At 42.9% G+C, this 22,731-nt stretch overlaps 1 protein-coding gene across 1 annotated transcript in view; it reads left to right on the top strand.

Annotated features, from left to right (window-relative positions):
* The first annotated feature begins 19,297 nt into the window (after positions 1 to 19,297).
* DENND3 (DENN domain containing 3) overlaps positions 19,298 to 22,731 on the top strand; it is a 47,446-nt gene continuing 44,012 nt past the window's right edge. The window contains exon 1 of the mRNA XM_076329026.1: positions 19,298 to 19,429. Within this exon, the coding sequence (XP_076185141.1) occupies positions 19,346 to 19,429 (84 nt within the window). The 5' untranslated portion in view covers positions 19,298 to 19,345. The remainder of the gene's footprint in view (positions 19,430 to 22,731) is intronic.

Below are 22,731 nucleotides of genomic sequence, written 5' to 3'. Positions count from 1 at the left end.
GTTCATCAGCATTTTATCTGACTTCTGTTTTTCAGAGAAAGGGCAAGTAATTTTCCCCTAAGCTTCCTCAGAGATGTCTTTGGCTGCAAAGCTGTGATGGCCATACACCTCATTTATATTGAATACAACCGCAGTCAGAGAGACAGCATTTCTGAAAATTTCTCTTAAGCTACTTCAAACTCAACATATAAACCCAGTCAAAATCAGTAGCTACTCCCCCACATCCTTCTCTCTAAACTGGAGGGTATGGATTTGATGGGTGGACTGTCCGGTGGGTGAGGAATTGGTTAGATGGTCACATCCAGACCGTAGTGGTCAACAGTTCAATGTCCAGATGGAGGTTGGTGACGAGTGGCATCCCGCAGGGGTCTGTATTGGGACCGGTACTGTTTAATATCTTCATCAATGACATAGACAGTGGGATCAAGTGCACCCTCAGCAAGTTTGCAGATGACACCAAGCTGAATGGTGTGGTCGACATGCTGGAGGGATGGGATGCCATCCAGAGGGACCTGGACAAGCTCGAGAAGTGGGCCTGTGTGAACTTCATGAGGTTTAACAAGGCCAAGTGCAAGGTCCTGCACCTGGGTTGGGGCAATCCCCAGTATCAGTATAGACTGGATGATGAATGGATTGAGAGCAGCACCGTAGAGAAGGACTTGGGGGTACTGGTGGATGACAGACTGGACATGAGCCAGCAATGTGCACTCGCAGCCCAGAAGGCCAACCGTAACCCGGGCTGCATCCAAAGCAATGTGGCCAGTGGGTCAAGGGAGGTGATTCTCCCCCTCTACTCTGCTCTGGTGAGACCCCACCTGGAGTGCTGCGTCCAGCTCTGGGGTCCCCAGCACAAGAAAGACATGGACCTGTTGGAGTGGGTCCGAAGGAGGGTCAAGGAAATGGTCAGAAGGCTGGAACACCTCTGCTGTGAAAAAAGGCTGAGAGAGTTGGGGTTGTTCAGCCTGGAGAAGAGAAGGCTCCGGGGAGACCTTATTGCAGCCTATTGGTACTACAAGGGGGCTTATAAAAAAGATGGGGGCAAACTTTTTAGCAGGGCCTGTTGCGACAGGACAAGGGGGAATGGCTTTAAACTAAAGGGGGAGTAGATACAGACTAGATATAAGGAAGAAATTGTTTACGCTGAGGGTGGTGAAACACTGGACCAGGTTGCCCAGAGAGGTGGTGGATGCCCCATCCCTGGAAACATTCCAGGTCAGGTTGGACGGGGCTCTGAGCAACCTGATCTAGTTGAAGATGTCCCTGCCCATGGCAGGGGGGTTGGACTAGATGACCTTTAGAGGTCCCTCCAACCCAAACTATTCTATGACTCCATGATTCTACTGAAATTCTACTGAAATTCCTTGCCTCCACTTAGGATGTGCTTACATTCCAAAGAAAGAATGAAAGAAGAAAGTACGCTCTCCATTTGTGCCAAGATAAGATGTCAGCTGGGGTTTTAATAGAGGGAAGGGGATTAGTTTTATCCTCGAGTTTCCCTTTTAAGTATTAATTTACTACTAACCCAGGTTAAAAACCTCAGTTGCCATACTCATGGCAGTTTTAGCTCAAAGTGTCCAGCCCAAGTTAAGAATACACTTTTTTTCCCCCCAGAACTGACATATTTTGAGTTGTCTTATTTGTGAAATGGTTGCTTCTTACCTGTTCCTTCACGGGTATGTTTATGAGTTAATGCTTGCACAGAGCTTGAAAGAAGTCCTTGTTTATTAAATTTGAAGATCAGGAGTTACATAAAATAGAACAGGGGTAACCACCTCCGTACATCTAGCCCAGCCTCTTACCTGTCCTGTTCACTATGTTTGTTCGCTTTGAACAGATGGAGCAAGGTAAATAAGCTGGTTAAAAATAAATCCTGTGGAGGTATTATACCTGGCTTTTCTGCACAGAAGGTGAAACAAAGAAGCAGACAGCTCAGGTCCTGAATGTCAAGGCATGATGGCAGCCAATACTGCCTGATAGAGAAGAAAGCAGTGCGCTGATTTTTCCCATGTGATCTTACAGAGGTGAGTCATGGTGAAAAGAGGTGCAGATACAAGTATTTTTTTTATAAACTAGAGGAACCAAATAACAGCATTACTATGCATCACATGGAAAATGCTGCCAGTACTATTCAACCCGAATGGGCTGGCAGGGAAGGGAAATCCAGCTTGTTATTTTTTGTTCATCTGAACTATAAAATTTGGACTAATCTTTCAGGCAGAGTCACTTGCTAGTCTTAGTAACTTGTTGTTAGCAGTGAAAAACAGGTGAAAAAAGCCCCTATATAATTTAGCGTCTTCTTAATGATTCCAATGAGAGTCTAAGCACTGAATGCACAGATGACATCAAGCATGGGATTTTTTTCCCCTCCACTGTAACTGGAAAGATGCAGACGTGCAAATGCTTCTTGAGAAATTTGCAACTTCCTATATGTATTTATTATTCTTGTGTCTCTGTACTCTTATTAGAACAGTTAAGCTGAGGTTTATCACATCGGTCTTTGGGTACCAACTGAAGTACCTAAGCTGAAATCCACGCAAAGCTCTTTCTGTTCTCAGTGGGGTCTTCATCCCACTGACAGTGTGAATCCTGGTGTAAATTGCTCCACAGTTGTTACGAGCAAGAGGTACACTTTCAAAAACAACTGATCATCTTTATATATTGCTGTGTATAAGCAGTATCTACAAGCCTGAAGCACAACAGGCTAGGGGGAAAGACTTGCTCTGGTCTGCTAACACATAAAATTGGTGGCAGTAATGCTCAGAAATTCAAATGCTTGTGGAACATCCTTTTACAGAGTTGGTTACTTGGGGATAGTCTTGGGAGACAGGGAACTTCTGGTTACAGAGCTACAACTATTTTCTCATACTATGTTTGCCCACACCACTACTAGTCAAAAGCAGACCTTTCCACCTTTGTTTACAGTTTCATGGTCTGCATCCAGAATGTTTGCACACACTTACAAAGACAGGTTCCTTCCAGTAGGACCTTGCATGTCTACAGTGCGTCACAAACAGCTGTCATATCTGTCATATTAAATACATCAATAATAATATAGCATTTTCCCGCTCTTCCCCAGGAAAAGTCATGTTTCTATTTAAGCTTTTTTTACCACCTCACCTCTTGTTTTTTCCTATTCTTTACGTGAGCTAGTGCCGGTATATGTTGCAAGCAGGGGTGGCTAGATTTGATGTTGCGAATCTAATGTGACATACTTCATTTGGCATTGCTAATTCCTTAACTGTCATCTGGGCTCGTAACTCTGTTCTGCAGCTGCTAAGTTTTTTGAGCTTTGCTTTTGTTTGAGCTGCAAGTGCCCAGTTTTGAAACATTCAAAGCAGGTTTTATCAACACATGCAGGATAAACACTACGCAGTACTCACTAGTAAGTGTGTGCAGCCCTTTCCCAAGCTTGTACTTTCCTTATTCCTTCCATCCTCAGTGCTACCAGAAGCACGTTTTTTCCTTCTTCCGGAAAAAAGTGGACACTAGTGAGAGCAGAGGATTAAAACTCACAAAGAAAATAGCTGCAGTGGAGGAAGGGAGATAACAATGACTCCTGCTCACCTTTGTGTGTGAAACCAGTCAGTCCTTCAGTTTGGAGTAAGTAACTCTGGTTTGCCATCATCTACTATTGCCTTACTACTGGGTTTTCTTGTTTTTCTTAACCCTGTTGAGAAATAGTCTGTATTACATTTATGTATCATGCTTGTATTTATTCACCCAAAAGATCAGCAATGAAAGCAAAGAACTTAAATTGATAAGTGAAAGTTTTATTTTTTCCTAATTAAATTAGGAAATTATTAAATGGTTTGAGTGATACTAAATTATTTAAGTAGCCTGTCTAACTGTAAATAGAAAAGGCTTGCTGCACGATTTTCTTTCACTCATATTTTCCTCAACATTGTATACAAAAAATACTGGCATTGAAATCTGTTAGCATCATTTCAATGGTTTCATAAAGAGGTATAGGTTTACAGTTTTAGCATGTAAGACGTATTTTTATGTGTTAGCATTTTATACTGTGAGTGGCAGAGTGCAATGCATTTTGAACTCTGCTGTGCACAGGCTCAAGGGATTTAGTAGTGGTTGAGATCTAGTACAATCATTAAAGAGCATATCATGATGCCTTTATGCACTTGAATAAATCCCACTATGAATTCTATAGTGTTGTTCATGTGCTTAAAGTGATCAGGGCATGGCTGCAATTGCTTGCAAAGTTCAATACCTGCTGCGGTGGGTTTGACCTTGGCTGGCTGCCAGACCCCCATCCAGCTGCTCTCTCACTCCCCCTCCTCAGCAGGATGGGAGGAGGAATAAGATGAACAAGCTCACAGGTCAAGATAAAGACAGGGAGATCGCCTATCAATTACTGTCACAGGCAAAACAGACTCCACTTGGAGAAAACTAATTTTATTTATTGCCAATTAAAAATAGAGCAGGATGGTGAGAAACAAAGATAAAACTAAAACCACCTTTCCCCCACTCCTCCCTATTTTGCAGGCTCAACTTCACTCCTTCCTTCCCAACTCTCCTACCTCCCCCCTCCCCATTCAGTGCAGGGGGATGGGGAATAGGGGTTGTGGTCGGTCCGTAACACTTCAATTCTGCTGCTCCTTCCTCCTCATGCTCTTCCCCTGCTTCAGCGTGGGGTCCCTCCCACAGGATACAGTCCTTCACGAACTCCTCCAGGGTGGGTCCTTCCCATGGGCTGTAGTTCTTCAAGAACTGCTCCAACGTGCGTCCTTTTCACGGGGTACAGTCCTTCAGGAACAGACTGCTCCAACATGGGTCCCCATGGGCCACAGGTCCTGCCAGAAAACCTGCTCCTGAATGGGCTCCTCTCCAGGGGCCACAGCTCCTGCCAGGAGCCTGCTCTGGTGTGGGCTCTCCACGGGCTGCAGCTTCCTTCAGGGCACATCCATGTGCTCCAGCGGGGTCCTCCATGGGCTGCAGGGGGACATCCGGCGTCACCATGGTCTTCTCCATGGGCTGCTGAGGAATCCGTGCTCTGGCACCTGGAGCACCTCCCCCCGCTCCTTCACTGACCTTGGTGTCTACAGCATTGCTTCTCTCACATTTTTCTCACGCCTCTCTGCTGCTGTGCAGCTTTTTTGTCCTTTCTTAACTATGTTTTCCCAGAGGTGCCACCAGTGTAGCTGATTGTTTCAGCTCTGTCCTGTGGTGGGTCCATTTTGGAGCTGGCTGGAGCTGGCTCTGTTTCATGCATGGGCAGCCCCTGGCCTCTTCTCACTGAGAACACCCCTGGACATGGACACCCAATACACCTTCTTTTATAAAATGTAGAATCAGAGAAAAAATCAAGTTTGAAGTGATCTCTGGAGGTCTCTAGCACGCCCTGCTCAAAGCAGGACTAACATGGAAATTAGATTACGTTGCCCAGGAATGGGAATTTCACCACCTTTCTTTGTCAATTAAAGGAAGAAAAACTGGGTGGGTAGATGATTGCAAGAGTGCAGACTGGAGCCTAGTTTGCAATTCAGACTTAGCCACTACTGAGGGAGGCTGAATGCCATGAAATTAGTACTGTGTTTGAAGAGAAATCAGTATTGGCATCCACACAGTTTGCAGTGGAAAGTGTTCACATAACAGCAGTCATCATTACAGCTACCATTAACTGCTTCTATTCTGCCTTGGGGGTGGAATATGCAATGAGGGTGAGGAAAGGTGGTAAGCGAATGTTCCGTAGGGCAAAGACTACCGCATTTATACTGCATTTAGCAGAGTCTGGATCCTGATGGCTTTAGGTACCACTGGAGTACAAGAACTAATGACTTCTGTAGGAACCATTTTGAGCTCCATTGCCAAAGGTAAGGGTCATGCAGTCTGTAGAGACAACTATGTGTAACTGAAAAAACTGATGACCTCAGCCTCCTTCCTGACCTTTTTCTTTCATAGAAACCTTGCATGCTCCCCTGCTGCAAATCAGAAAATGTCTTGTAACATGAGAAAAGGAAAAAATGATTCATTGGGTATTTCCATGATGCTTTTGGGTGGCGCTATAGCTACAGGGTGAGAGCAACATTAAAAAATGTTAAGCACTGAAACCAGAGGATACCTATAAACCCCGTTTTTCAGATAGAGATCGTTCAGGGTTACCGTCATTGCAGGCAACCTGAATACTGTCATCCTAAGGAGTGAGGACAGATGCCTCGCTGAGACTAAGCGCTTCCTGGCATGGGAAACAGGGTTAATAGGTGAAGGATGGGACCTGGGCTAGAAAACTCATAGGAAAACCATGAAGAGCTGGGCTTGCTCTTTCTGCCTTGAACAGAATGGGAAAGTAGAAGTCAGTAGCTGTTGCTTACGCACCAGCAACCTCTGAATCTTCATCTCACACACCTTCTCCCTTTTCCTTGCTGGCAGCTGGAGGGGTAAGCACAGCTTTTCAGAGCTCTGTCATAGACTACAAAGGTAGCCATGGATGTTTTGTTATCATAGAGTTAGCATGTGTCTGGAGCTAGCTTTGCTGTCTGAAATGAGACTGGTAGTGAACGATAATAAGGGCAAAACATTGCCTGATGATATAAGTGAGATGCGGTTAGAATTAATACAAAAGCAAGGCTGCAAATTCTGCATATTTATGCAATCACTTGTCTGGAGGATGTAGCTGTTATATTTAAGTTCTGATACTTATTTTAACTTAGCAGAATTGAACACCATCTGTACTCGGAGAATAAAGACAAAACAAGCCCGTGTTGCTTGGCTGTTGGTTCTGTAAGCTCTTCGGAGAAAAGACTATGCCATAGGTCTGTAGGGCATCAAGCATCAATGGTGTTTCAAGCCCCCCTGGGGTATCTAGGTGTTAGGAAAAATAAATCAGAGTACAAAAATATTGTATGGGGGATGCAATAGCTGGCTCAGTGCTGAATTACAGATTCTGTTTAGTGCCAAAGCTTTTGTGCTGTTTATGTTTAAGGTTTGCTTTTTGGCTGAGCTGAAAAACAGAAGGCTTGACTGTTGTTATTTCACAAGATTTAGATAGGTCCAGATCACTTGGAAACTCAATTTGAGGGTTGCTTTCCCCCAAACAAAATTTGCTGCTTTTTAAAGATGTTAATTTTGAAATAAATGCAGCCTTTATAACATATTGTAAATATATACCACAGCACAGTGCCCTGTAGCACTTCTCTTGGCACTGCTTTATCAATAGCCTCTTTGATGCCTTCCTGGTTAACTCAGATTGGTCTTGTTGCAGTAACTCTAAAGAATTCCATATTGAGATTGGTTTTGCTCCACATCAAGAGACTGAATGTTTCTGGACAGTACGTACATAAATTACCTTCTTTCCTTTGAAATCTTTATCATAATTACATGATTTGCGGGGTTAATCATGCATGTCATGATGAAGAGGTGATCGTATCTTGTTCAAGTCAGTCAGCTCTCTACTGGTGCTGCAATATATTGGCAGCAAATAGCTGTAAGAAAGCTTCCATGAAAAATCTTGTTAAATCCGGGAAAAAACCCAGGGAAATACGAATTAAAGAATAGACTTGGCAGGAAAATCTGTTCATAGATTCATTTATGAACTCCACTAATGTGCTTTCTTAATTAAACAATGCTGCTTTCTTTTAATTATAGCCAAGGAAGGACAGGAAAGACACACCAAAATTTGTTGAACCAGCTTTTACTAGAAGCATGTACTCTGGTCATTAAAGACACATGGATTCTATCAGTGTATGATCAACTTTTTGACCCAGGAGCAACTTGCTCTGCCTGAAGAAAGGCCTGAAAGGGAATGCCTCACATGGTTGTGCCAAACTACACATTCCTAGCATGCTTTAAAAATTACCTCTCTTTTGGTGCAATATGGGACAGTGCAGAATGATATATTTCACAATTTATATTAATGTCACTTTCAGCCATGTTTGGTGAAGGGGCCAAAATGCAATCTGCTGAAAGATGTAAACCAGCTTTCTTTTAAAACAATGGGAGAACTTTAACAAAGAAATACCAGAAAGCAATTAGTTATTGTTGTTGTGCTGTTATCCGCATGCCTTGGATCAGTGCCCTGCTCTGTAGGATAACTGTACTACACTCAGAGAAACGCCTCCTACCCTGAGGCATTTACAGTGCAAGGTTGCAATGCAATAATGAGTTGTGTGGGCTTGATCCGGAAGAAGAAACTGAGGGCTGAAGGCTTAATTTTAGAAAAGATGCAGCAAGTGAACTTGCCAATACATAACACGTGGATGAGAACAAAACTAGTAAGAAAACATAGTTGTTTAAGCCTTTGGTCTCCATAACCTAAGAACTCAAAAGAAGTCTGTCTCTTTTAGCCAGGACTTAAAAATAAATACTGTCCTCTGTGGAAGTACTAATAAATTTGTTTTCAACTCTAGCTTGGGCTATATATATTTTTAGTTTTTCATACAAAGGTACTTAATACAAGCTCTGAAAATTCTATATAGTTTTGTATTACATAACTTACCCTCAGTAGGTGAACAGCTTTGGTGACAAGATTACAGAAGCTATGAGAAGTGTTTTCTGAGTCCCTGCTTCTCTTAAGAGGAAGCTTTCCCAAATCACATGACAAGCTCTTTTTCCACTCCAGAATTCAATAATTGCCTTTGCATTCACAACAACTCTTGATAAAATAAAAAACTCCCCTTCTTGACAATCACCATGAGCACTCCTGTAACATATTACAAAAGTACTTGGCAGCTGACCAAACTGGGCTCCTGACGTTGTGTGTGCTCTACAAACACAGAAAACTAATAGCCGGCCTTTAGAAGGATCATCTTGTGCTAGGAAGGCCAGGGTTGTCTTAAATGGTTTGCTCTTTCTGACACGTGAAAATTGGACATAAGGTTAATCTTTGTGGAATATGAACCTACTTTTATAATTTTCAGTCATTTCCATTTATGTCAGGTTATGTTACTTCACCAAGTTGAAATGTTATATTTTGGTGGTTTTCTCCTACTAAAAGATTTGAAGATTTGAGGTAAATCAACTCTGAAAAATTCTCCCAACACCAAAGAAAGATAAATTGAAATAAGAAAAGACAGCATTAGATTCAGCTGTGCCAGAAAAGAAAGCCTAAATTGCTCTAAAAATGATTTCTTAAAATACCTTTGATGAATAATTCACCTTTGTAGATGAGAGATTCTCTCTGCTCTTCAACTAACCGGGTACCCTACAGAAAACTGAAATAGCTATTATGGAGGAATAAACAAGAACCATAGAAAACAAGACAGTGGGGACACACTGTCAATTAAGTTTTCCAACCCCAAATTTGGCAATTCTTTTTTTGAATATTAGGAGAAGTGCAACATGGAAAACAAGAACAGACTATTGGGTGGTGTTTGTACTACTGCAATTTTTCTTTATATAGTCAGCTATGCAGAATCCTTGTGGCAGCACAGCATGCCTGCTCTCATGGTAGACGTTGCCCCTTGATGTCCTCATGCAAATCAGGGATTTTGAAGCAGTAAAGGGGAGTTAATTATTTACGGGAAGTTACGTTCTGTCCAGTTTCAGTCATACGTGATACAGCAACATATGCCTAATTGCTATATTTGACATGTCAGGCAATATTTAGATATACTCCTTTTATAGTGATATAGAAGTACACCTAAAAGTATACGATATGTTTTGCTATGCAAATAGTTGAACTTTGTTCTCTGTCTGCTGCACTTTTAAATCTCTAAGGACCTTTGGATGCAAATAAAACAATACGGGCTTAATTAATTATAGACTCAAAGACAAACGTTTAGAAGGGACCTTTGGAGGTCTCTACTCCAACTCTTTGCTCAAAGCAGCAATAACTTCAAAGTTAGATCCGGTTGCCCTGCTCCTCATCCAGCCAAGTTTAAAAATCTCTAAAGAAGGAGATTACGCTGCCTCTCTGGGGAACCTGCTCAAGTGCTTAATCACCCTTATGGTGAAAACCTTTTTCCTTATATTCAATCAGAATATACCTTGCTGCAACTTTGAACTGTTGCCTCTTGTCCTCCCACTGTGCACCTCTGAGGAGAATCTGCGTCACTCTTCTTCGTAACTCCTCTTCAGGTAGATTGCAATTAGATCTCTCCTTAGCCTTCTCTTCTGGCAGCTCTGTCCCTCAGCATACCAACCTCTGCCCCCATAGTGGCATCCACAAGCTTGCTGAGGATGCCTTTCATCCCATGGTCCACGTTCATGATGACGATGCTAAGTATTATTAGCCCCAGTATCAAACGCTGAGGAATGCTACTCATAACCAGCTGTCAGATTTCAAACTGTTCACCACAACCCTTTGAACCTGATGGTCCAGACAGTTTTCAACCACCTTGTGGTCCACCTATCTAGTCCATTTCTTCCCAGCTTGGCTACAAGGAAGCTATGGAGACTGCGTCAAAGCCTTGTGAGAAGGTAAACGACATCCATTTCTCCCCTCTCCTCTACAGAGTCAGTCATCAAGGAAAGGCACACAGGTTGGTAAGGCATGATTGCCCTTGGTAAACCCATGCTCACCACTTCCAAGCACCTTCTGTCCCTCTTGTGCTTAGAAATAGCTTTCATGAGGTCTTGTTCCTCAATGTTGCGCACTGCCTGCTAGAGAACAAGGAGCATCAGCGTGAACTGCTGTCAAGTTAGAATGGTCTCACGTTATACATAACCATACTGGCTAATGCCCATGAATTCTCTTCTTTTTGTGTTTACATTAGACTGCTATGAAGGATACCTGCTGTGTGCTGCCTTATTGCAGTTCTTCTTGATGCATTTTTTTATCTCAGTTTATCACTGAGGTCACTTGGAAGCTAGTTATTTTGTATGGAAAATACAACTGTGTGGTATTCTGGTTGGATCCAAACCTGAATTAATCTTCTTCAACAACTTTGTAAAGTGAATATTTAAAAATGAACAACCTTATCATATTTAAACAGTTCCCAAGCTTAGAGAAGATTGGTTTATATATAACAAAGTTAATTTTATTTATACATGCTGTTTTTTCCTAAAGAGAATGATGTAGGGACAGCTACAAAAAGCTCAAGAGGGAAAGTGTTTGGCTTTTAATATGCATTTTACTAAGCTAACATTAATTACCGGTGAAGTTTACTATATCGTGTTTTTGTCAAGCTACGAACTGCTGATAGATCTTTTCTGAACACAGCGGAGCATCCCAAGAGATTCTCAGATTCCAGGGACAAAACCAAGTTTACTTTACTTAAAAAAAAAAAAAGTTCCTAGTTATGAATTATCATATCTTTTTATGTATTGTTTATGTATTTTAAGGTTTCTTACATCGATACATACAAGAAGCTATTACACAAAAACTGTTCTACCTGAAATTTTATTTTCTGTATCTGACTTTCTATCTTTGTGCACTAATTGACCTCACCTCTCTCTTGTCCCACCACTTCAGTAATTCTGAATCTGCACTTCTTTTACAGCACTGCAGTAAAAGGACAAATGTTATGATGAAGTCTTAATGCTACTATAAAAGCAGCTGCAAAACTATCAAAATCTCTTTGGCTGCCTGAGATTGTGCCAGATGGTAAAGAACTGGAAGTATAATAAATGTCATGTTAAGCAAGTCAGATTTGAGGGACGTTATGCATCCCACATAAATAAAACACTGCTAAAACTGACCCTGGAGTGATTAGATTCAGGAATAAGCTCTTCTGTAGCCTCAGGAATACCTCACAATATCTACAATGCAAAGTGTTTCTAATATTCAGAGCACTCACATTAGTCTGGTTCTTTGCCAAGACCTGACAGCTTAGTGTTGCCACATTTCTCTAGATGCAGGAGCTGTGATAAAGCTCAGCTTTTTTTCTTCCCCCCCTCCCAGGACTTTCAACATATTTTTCTCAGAAAAACAAAACTACAGCCAGCCTCCTTATCAGAAATATAGAGTCGATGAGGAATAAGTGTTGCATTGACACTCAAAGTTATTTCCTTGGGTGTCAGTTATCCCATCACAAAAAAATTACTTGTGTTAAATTGAGAGGTCATTGACTGTGCAACTGGCTGAGGATTTTCCCTACTTGGTTAACTGGAATTCTAACATTTTGTTTCCTTCATATAAAAATTTTTAACCCTCTTGCTGTATTTGTACACCGAATCCCTGATAATGACAGAATCATCCAGGTCGGAAGGGACCTCAGGAGATCTCTAGTCCAACCTCCTGCTCAAAGCAGGGTCAGCTGTCAGGTCAGACCAGTTTGCTCATGGCTCTTCTTGAAAACCTCTGAAGATGGAGATGGCACATCTCTAGGCCTCTGCTCCAGTGTTCAGCTACTCTCAGAATGAAAACTATTTTCCTTAGATGCAGTCAGTACTTCCCCTGTTTCAGTTTATGATCGTTGTTTCTCCACCTCTGGTTGTACACCTTGGTAAAGAGCCTGGCTCTGTCTTCTTGATGACGTCCCTGTATGTACCAGGGCTGCTATGAGTTCCCTTGAAGCCATCTCTTCTCTAGCCCTGTTGCCTCAGACTCTCCTCACAGGACAAGTGCTTCAGCCCTGAGCATCCTGGCAGCTCTCCGCTGAATTTGTTGTAGTTTATCAGTGTCTTTATCCCAGTCTTGCATATGGTTATCCTACAGTCCTTTGCAGCAGCTTTTATTGGGTTATGGGATGGCAGTGGGGCTAAGGAGACTTTATTCTCCTCATTAGCACTCTCTCCCTCCCTGGTGGGGCTCAAACACCAGGTCACACGACATAGGTGCATGTGTGGTTATGGCACCCTTCTCTCCCTACCCTCATTCACAGTGTGGCTTGATCTATCTTTATGTTTAAAAGGAGATGGCAGACATTAAGGTCATTAATTACAGCCATAATATAAACCAAAGAGTATTCTGCATACAGCATATTAAATTAATCTGATATTTTTGCAGGTTAAAAAGACTGCTATCGATGGTTCTAGGATATGTCTATACTGCACACTGTAGTGCAGGGTAGAGGTACTAGCTCAGGTACTTTAAGAGCATTCTCAGGGTGAAATGGCAGACTTCACTGCTACCCGTTTTTAGTACTCGCACTACTTTATTCAGAGGTGGCAGAGAAACACGACAAAGCCTTTCAGCATATTTGGACAAATCACAAGGATCTGAGCTTTAAGGGGTGTGTTTCCCTACAGAAGTTTGAATTGGGGGTAACTTTCCACAGCTTGAGAACTGAGGAAATAGCAGACAGTAGCTGACTTCTCCAGTACACAGGCAGGTACAATCTGTGAAGAATACAAATCCCATCTGGCGATATGTAGTAAAAACTGATCTCATGCTAGCATTCTTCTGTAACGTCAGTGAAATGTATCTATGTATTATTAAAGAGATGCATGCTAAATGAGAGTTAATGTTGCAAAAAAATTGTATTCTGTTGTACCATAAACGGTGGCAGCACAAACCAAACAAGCCAAGTAAAAAAAGAAAGAAGATGCAAATGGCACTGTTAATAGACACAGAGATCCCTGAACTGTCCTCCTTTCCCTCTGATACATTTACGCTGACCCTGGTGACCTTTTACAGAATAATACTGGGGTCAAAGTCATTGCACTCAGTTGGACAATACCTGGGACAATAAAGAATTCTCATAGTAGGTTTTTGTAACATTATTAAGAATGGGAATAAACGTCTGAGACACTGAGAGAGGAATTTTAAGACTCTGCAGGGCCCTAGTTTGAAAAACATGATTCAATTTGCATAGCCAGTTACTAAGTGGTTGCTTGGTTGCTAATATCAGTGTAAATTTAGAAAGTGTATTGTCCTGCAACGAAATAAATGTTATATCTGCCAATAAAGATCTTTCTCTGCAGATTCATGGAATTCTCCTGCTTCATTATTCTGGAAGAAGGAATATAAAATGAGAAATACTGAAGTTGGAGAGAATACGCCAACCTGATTCCCTAAGTTTTGTTCAAAACAAATCCTTCCCCCTATGGATGACCTTGTTAATAAGAACTGATTTTAGAGACAAAGGGTTTAAAATCGTGAGATGTGGTGTTTTTTCATGGACTTCTAGACTGCAAAGAGTTGTCTGATACATATTAGAGCTGCATACTTCATGTTGTACTTCCCGTCTCTTTGGCTAGAGCACACAGTTCTTACCAGACAGAATAAAGACTTCTTATCTATGCAATCTTGCTTAGCATAGACACAGAAATCATAGAATCATAGAATAGTTTGTGCTGGAAGAGACCTTTAAAGGTCATCTAGTCCAATTCCTGTGCCATGGGCAGGGACATCTTTCACCAGATCAGCCTGCTCAAAGCTCCAACCAGCCTGACCTCAAATGTTTCCAGGGATGGGGCATCCACAACTTCTCTGGACAACCTGTTCCAGTGCCTCACCACTCTCATCGTAAAAAAATTCTTCCTTATGTTCAATCTAAATCTACCCTCTTTCAGTTTAAAACCGTTGCCCCTTGCCCTGTCACTACAGGCCTTGGTAAAAAGTCTCTCTCCATCTTTCTTATAAGCCCCCTTTAAGTATTGAAAGGCCGCAATAAGGTCTCCCCAGAGCCTTCTCTTCTCTAGGCTGAACAACCCCAATTCTCAGCCTTTCTTCACAGCAGAGGTGTTCCAGCCCTCTGACCATTTCCATGGTCCTCTGGACCCGCTCTAACAGGTCCATGTCTTTCTTGTGCTGGGGACCCCAGAGCTGGACGCAGCACTCCAGGTGGGATCTCACCAGAGCAGAGTAGAGGGGGAGAATCACCTCCCTTGACCCACTGGCCACATTGCTTTGGATGCAGCCCGGGTTATGGTTGGCCTTCTGGGCTGCGAGTGCACATTGCTGGCTCATGTCCAGTCTGTCATCCACCAGTACCCCCAAGTCCTTCTCTACGGTGCTGCTCTCAATCCATTCATCATCCAGTCTATACTGATACTGGGGATTGCCCCGACTTAGGTGCAGGACCTTGCACTTGGCCTTGCTGAACTTCATGAGGTTCACATGGGCCCACTGCTCAAGCCTGTCAAAGTCTCACTGGTTAGCACCCCTTCCCTCAAGCGAATCAACTGCACCACTCAGCTTGGTGTCTGTCATTCACAAACTTGCTGAGGGTGCACTCAATCCCACTGTCTATGTTGTTGATGAAGGTATTAAATAGTACTGGTCCCAGTACGGACCCCTGAGGGACACTGCTTGTTACTGATCTCCATTTGGACATTGAGCTATTGACTGCAACTCTTTGGATGCAACCATCCAACCAATTCTTTATCTGCCTAACAGCCTATCCATCAAACCCAAATCTCTCCAATTCAGAGGCAAGAATGCTGTATGGGACCACATCAAAGGCCTTACAGAAGTCCAGGTAGATGACATCTGTAGTTCTTCCCTTGTCCACTGATGCAGCCACTCCGTCGTAGAAGGTCACCAGATTCGTTAGGCACAATTTGCCCTTGGTGAAGCCATGGTGGCTGTCTCTAATCACCTCCCTGTCTTCCACAGGTTTCGACATGTTTTCCAGGAGGATCTGCTCCATGATCTTACCTGGCACAGTGGTGAGGCTGACTGGTTGGTAGTTCCCAGGGTCCTCCCTTTTAAGAACAGGCATGATGTTTCCCTTTCTCCAGTGACTGGGGACATCACCTAACTGCCATGACTTTTCAAATATGATGGAGAGTGGCTTGGCAACTGCATCAGCCCATTCCCTCAGGACCCTGGGATGCATCTCGTTGGGTCCCATGGACTTATGTATGTTCAGATTCCTCAGGTGGTCTTGAACCCGATATTCACTTAGGATGGGAGGGACTTCATTCCCCCAGTCCCTGCTTTGAGGTTCAGGGGCTGGAGAGATGTAGGAAGAGAGATTATCATTGAAAACTGAGGCAAAAAAATTGTTGAGTACCTCAGCCTTCTCCACATTGGTTTTCACCAGTTCTCCTGTCTTATTTATCTGGGGGGGTGTGTGTGGGTGTGTGTACTCTTTCTTTAATCTTCTGGTTTTGGCCAACATACCTGTAGAAGCCCTTATTATTCTTCGGATGCCTTGACAAATTTGGCTCCAGCTGTGCCTTTAGCTTTCCTGATCCCATCCCTACACATCCAGGCAGCATCCCTGTATTCTTCTCAGGATACATGTCCCTCGTTCCACTGCTTGTGCATTTCCTTCTTACACTTTAGTTGGACCAGGAGGTCCTTACTGACCCATGCCTTCCTTGCTTGATTTCTTACACATGGGAACTGAGAGCTCTTGCACTCTAAGAATAATGTCCTTAAAGAGCTGCCAGCTCTTTTCAGCTCCTTGAGAGCAGTTTCCCAGGGGGTCCCATTCACTAATTCCTTAAACAACTGGAAGTTTGCTCTGCTAAAATTCAAGGTCCTGACTCTACTCTTCAGCTGGCCCATATCTCTCAAGACTGAGGTGTTTGCAGTATAGGTGTCTACAACTCAACAAGTCACTCAGAGCTCCCTTCAGGGTTGATGGAGAGCAACTCAATCATTTCCATGCAGTCTACAGCGTGATTGCCAGACAAATCCCACTCACAGTTCCTAATTTACAGCAGTAATTTGAAAGAGGTGAGGGTAGAAGTATTTCAAATGTAAGGCTGAACACGGAAGGCTGTATTATATCACCTATGAGTATGGGATTTTGAGGGTGGCCTTGTTAAAGCTAGAGCCAGCTCAAGGCTTCTCATCTAATTGGGTAGGTTATATTTTATAAGCAAGATTGCATCAAAGAAAAACATGACTTGTAAAATTATTTTCTCCTCTTAACAGAGGCAGTCTAGCTAAAACATAAACACTGTATTTGGAAGCTGAATTAGATTTCTATGTCAAGGGAATCTTTAATTATTCAGATATGGCCCTCAGGTCTGATAAAGCCTTACCCATGTTGAGGATATATCAAGATTAGCATTTTTTTCTGCATATAGCTCTAAGCAGCCGAGTACCACATCAGATAGCTAACAAACATTTACTGTATTTGTGATCTTACAAAAAGAAAACATGTAATAGAAGCTAGCATTTCTTCCTCAGCTGACAATTCTTCTTAGGAAAAAACTGATTTAACTACATGAATCTTTTTGTAGCACAGAGGGATTCTTCTCTATGTGAATTATTTTGTCTCTTACCAGTGGCCCCATATAGCAGGTTTCCTACTTCCAGAGTTCTTGAGATTTTATCAGATTCACATTAGTACCTTTCATCTTGTAGTTCTGTTTTGATAACTTCACTGTATCCTTGCTTTGAGGGCTACATTAATTATAAACAAGAATCATCCAGTATTTAACATTGCAGATAGCAGAGAAATCAGAAACTAATCATGATACAGATTAATTAACCACAGGGTGATCTGGATTGCTTAACAGCCTCGGTTCATTTGTAATTTTCTTTTAATGTGGTCAAATCCTAGGTCATACTTGTAGGTCAATGAATGTAAGATGTAGGACTGTCACACTGGAAGTAATAACCCTAAGAAAACTGTACAGGGTTACAGTGGATAACCAATTAAACATTACACCCTTTTTGAATGATTCATATATCAGTCCTTCTCTGTGGGGATATCAGTTAGAAACAGCAGTGTGACCTACCACTGTATATTCAGCAATATAATTCAGCTTATTTTTGGTGTTCATAATTCAAAATGAATATTGGAAAAATTTGAAAAGGTTGAGGGAAGATGCACACAATTGATTAGGAAAGAAATTTTAAAAGTATGAGCTATATAACCTCTTAAAAATAAATTGAGATTAATAATCTTGAACTCTGCAAGGAGAAATCTTTTCGTAGTAAAGAATCTGTTCAAACAGCAGGCAAATGGTAACATGATCCCGTGGCAAAAAGCTAAGCTAAACAGTGAAACTAAAAATAAGATGCCTGACTTTTAACAGTGATTGTTAGTAATCCCTATTGCAGGAACTCACGGCGTCAGCCAGAAGCTACACATTTAATACAGGAATCACTCTGATTCTGTGGCCTGGGCTACACAAGCTAAACAAGATGATTTTAACAATCTCTTATGACCTTAAAGTTCATTAACATAAATCTTTGAGCCTATGATCTTCTTCTATCACTTTGAAGAAGTGATCCCTGAACTTCTAGGTTTTCAAGAATTTCCTTCTTTTAGTCAGTGCTATATAAACATAGTTTCCTATATTCCGCATTTGTGACTTCCTCTAAATAAGTTATTTGAGAACACCAGAGGCCATATAATCCTGAGTTTTAACACCACAAAAATTCAGATAATAAAATCCCCATCAAGACCACACCTCGTGTTCCTGACATTCTTTGTACTTTTTGAAGAAGTCTGTTCTGAACCCTGGACTGATAACAAATGCTTGAAAGCCTGGAGCCACTTATATTGGGATTTTTTGCATTTAAAAGACGTGAACACTAGTCCACAAAAAAAGTTTGTGGCTGTGATGAAACTACGTCTCATAGCTTCAGTTTCAGAGAAACTGCTCTCTACAGTTTCGGGTACTTTATGCAGTGGTCCCAGAGGAAACACATTTCTCTCAGTGAAGATCTACACAGAGCCAATACATACAGAGTGACTCATTGTCTATTTAGATTAAACAGCTCAAAAAGAAATCCCGGAATCCCCTATGTTGTTTCTCTGCTGTGCAGGCAGCTCCACTGAGAACCCTGCTGCGCCAGAGGTGAAAGCACCACACAGTCTGCAATCAGCTCTGTGCTTACAGTTCATTGAAACTATGACCCATGATAAATATAAGACTCAGTCTTATAACTGTTATATTTATATATTATAAATACAACTATAATATATTTAGGGGCAGTCACATACCCCTGCTGGGTCACCTGGAGCCACCAGGAGGGAATGGCACCACTTATCAAAGCACCATGCCGTGACTTCACCCACCTCTTTGACGCGCCGGCGACGGGCAGCCCTGAGGCACCTCAGCCCCTCTGGGCCGACAGCCCCACCGGGAAATCAGCCCGCGGCTGGCCGGGAGAAAAACGAGCTCCCCCTTGGGTCGGGAAGCGTCCTCCCCGGGGGCTCTCCCGGCGGGGCAGCGAGGCGAGGTGAGTAGGGAGGAACTAACAGCAACCGACAACCGCCGTACGACGGTGGGGCGGGCGGTGCCTCCGCCCTCCGCCCTCAGCCCTCAGCTCACGCGCCCCGCGCCCCGCCCTCCAACGGGCGTTGAGGGGCGACGCCCCGCCCCCGCCCGGCCCGCGGGGCCGCCGCAGACACGTGCTGCCTTTCTGATTGGTCGTAGATCCTCAGAGCGACGGGAGAGGCAGCCAATCAAAGCGTGCGTTACCGTGAGGGGCGGGGAGGGCTGCTGTGTGCGCGCCTGCCTGTATGAGGGAGCGGGCGCTCTCCCCTCCCCACACCCGCCCAAGCCCGGTCCGGCCCGCGGGGAGGGGCCGAGCGGCCCTGCGGGAAGGAGTCGCCGCAGTCCGCTGTCCCGGCTGCCCCTGTCCCGCTGTGCTATGGAGGACGTGCTGCCCTCGGGCCTGCTGGAGATCTGCCTGCTGGTCGGCGTGCCCAGGGAGCGGGTGAGGGCGCTTCTCCAGGTGAGAGGGGGTTCGGTGCAGTGAGGGAGCGCGGGGCGGGCGGGCTCGGGCCCCGGCTGGTCTGTGGGGCAGCTTCTGTCAGCGCCGTTCTCTGCTCGGAGGTCTAACCGGAGTCTGAGCCGGGTCAGCTCCTCGCTGGCCGGGCCTCTCTTCCCCGTACAGATTTGAGTAAAATATTGGGTTGCCTTGTTGCTGTTATCATTGGATAGAGCTGAAATATTTAAAAGAAAACTTGTTTTGACAGGCGATCATCAACAAAGTAGGGATAGTTTGGTAGTGGTGTTAAGTAATTACATTTTTTGAAAGGTCTAAGCTTAGATGAAGAATGCAGTGCAGCTTTATGTAAGCAGGAACAGCGAAATGCTTGAACAATGCATATCCTTTGCTGGATGATACCCATTTCCCATCTTCTGTTGGAGATAAAAGCTAAAGATGGGGGAATAAAGCCTGGTAACTTGTATCCTTAGGACAACACAAGGTCTAAATCCCTGTGAGCTTAGTGCTCTGAATTTGGCACAACCTGAGCAATTCCGATACGGTGGAAGTTGATGAGTTGGTTTCTGCTTTGAATATGTGGTTTATAATTTGTTTATGACTATAGCCACTTCACATGTGAATTAACAATTAAAGTCCTCTTCTGATTTTTGCTTTGTTAAAATGTGCTGGTGGTTTGTTAGAAGCCTATGAGCTGCCCTGCTGTGAGAGTAGCTGTGGTGCCAGCATGTGCTGAAAAGCCAAGCTGCTCCCAGGGATCTCGGTTGTCTTGCTTGAACTTGAATTTGATTGCGCGCTCTGATAGCATTAGATAAAGAAGTCTTTGTTAAACTTGTTGCTGCTCACTTGCTCAGGAGACAGCTTTTGCTGATGTCAGCTTCTTAAGTGATATCAGCTAAGCAGAGGTTCAAATTCCAGGATCTCATTCATGTATACATTCAAATTGGGGAAATAGTTGTGCCATAAATGTCACCACCAGACTTTTGAAATTGGTGTGTATGTGTTGTTTTGGCATCTGTGTGAGAAGTAAACCCAAAAGAAGGGGAATTTCTTTTTCATTTCAATCTGCTTAGTTTGATCTCACTGCTTCCAAAAAACCTGTAGAACAACAAATAAGAAATTGGCTACAAAAAGTAGAAGCCATTCTGATCACACTACAGATTTTGAATTGTTTCTTTGCTCAAGGTATAAAATGGAGAGTCAGAAAGGAAAGTAGTCCCAACGCTTATCAATATTAACTATAGTAACGTCCCTGCAAGCTGTTACACCACAGAGATTTCAGTCACTGTCTTAGGGCAAGTTTATAGATTTATTCCACTTGCTTTTCCTTCTGTAGCACTATCTACATGAGGAAATGGTGGAATATGTTTTGTGTCTAATTTCAGTGAATGTAGAAAGAAGAGACCTTATTGACAGAAAATAAGAACATTTCAATGGAAAGTAGTGGACCTCTGATGATATTTACAGATGAAATAACAGGGTAAAAATCTTGATAGTGCTTCAAATCTTGGTCTTGAAAGTGTGTTTGTGCATTCTTAACTTTATTGCAGTACAGAGTAATAAAGTCAATGAAGTCAGCGGGAACATGATATAACCCACTCCCAAAGTAAGAAAAGTCTTAGATGAATGACCTGTCGTCGATGGGGATTCCAGGAACAAAGATACAGTTTTTCACTGAAGCTCATGAAACTGAAGTTTTTGGGCTGTCATCCATCAATTGTCCTTATTGCCAAGATAATTATCACTGTAAGGTTTCATTTGAAGAGATCAAAGGCCGTTATTTTCAGCTAGAGATGACTTTTTTAGTGTTGGAAGTGTGTATTTTGTAGGAATGAGAAGTACAATAGTGAAGATCATACAGCCATCTTTGATAAGGCTTCTTTCCCCCAAGTTATCTTCAGCTATAAAGCTGGGGTTTGATATGGCAAGTGTGATGTGCAAGCTGACTGCAGGATGTCTCAGATCTTCCTATCGGCTCCATCGTTGGGTTCTGTGTCTACCTACCACAGTCAGTGATACAGATCTTGTCTCTTACAATGCCTGCATTATGCTTTCTGGCCCTGCTAATGTGGGCATAACCACCAAACCAATTTTTTCCTTCTTCTGTAATGTCCCCCTGGGTGTCAAGTTGTGCGAAAGAAGTGAGGTGTGATCAAGTTGAGCATTAGTCAGAAGTGTGCACTTGTGGCAGTGACAAGTAACTGCATCATCAGGACCGTAGCTTGCAGGTGAAGGGAAGGGATAATTACTATTATTGTTATTACTCAACACTCTTGAGGTCACACCTGGAATACCGTCCCAGATTTGGGTACCTTGATATCGGAGAACTGCTGACAAATGGGAGTGAGACCAGAAGACACTAAGCTATATGAGGGCTGGAGCACAAGGGGGGGAAGAATCCCCTTCCTAAGGGATTTCTGAAACTTGACTGGATGAGACCCAGAGCAACCTGATCTGACTTCAAAGTTATCATTGCTTTGAGCAAAGGGTTGCACTAGAACCTCCAGAGGTCCCTTCCAACCTTTTTCTAAGGCTTCATACTTTTCCCTGCCCAGTTATTCCTTAAAGAAGCCAGTTCTTTCATGACATTCAAAATGAAATTAACTTCTTCAGTGATGGGAAGAGGAGAATGAGATCAAGGAAACGCCAAATAGCAGAGATCACACTCCGCTCTGTGGTTTCAACATGCTACTTCTCAGTTGTGTCTAAAATAGCATGTTCATTGTAAAAAGTCTGTCTCTTATCCCTGTCCTATATGGTACCGTTGTTACAGGAACATAATCAGTAAATGGGGTTGGAATACAATCCCTGACTTCTGGAATCTTGCAGAATTACAGGAAAGAAAAGGCATTAGTGTTTATAAGAAGCTATGTATGATGCAAGAACATTTGATAGTAAAAAGTGACAGAAGAGAAGCATTTCAAAATGAAGAAGTGACAGTAGAAGCAGAAAATATGAAATGTTCAAAGAATAGTAGAAACAAGTGAATATTGTTCTGTTGCTGCCTATTTGCTATCCCTCAACTGAAAGGGTAAGAAAATACTACTTTGGCCGTAGACGTTAATATGAGCTGACTTGAATGCTGACGACTGAGTCACTGGGTCAGCGGCAGCACTGACAGTGCTGTTCTGTGTGTGTGTGGGAAAGGTGTTTAATGCCTCTGTTGTAGTTCAAGACATCAAGGACCTGCCATTTTAGAAGCTGTTACACTGTGAGGCTATTAAATCGCTGGCTGTCATCCAGCACTTTGTAGCACAGAGATGCCTTCAATGTAAGTCAGGGATTGCCCTGTCAAAGCAACTTTGTAT

Source organism: Aptenodytes patagonicus, chromosome 2, assembly GCF_965638725.1.
Source record: "Aptenodytes patagonicus chromosome 2, bAptPat1.pri.cur, whole genome shotgun sequence".
Lineage (NCBI taxonomy): Eukaryota > Metazoa > Chordata > Aves > Sphenisciformes > Spheniscidae > Aptenodytes > Aptenodytes patagonicus.
The sequence above is the reverse complement of the archived record's forward strand: the minus strand, read 5'-3'. Positions and strand labels throughout refer to the sequence as shown.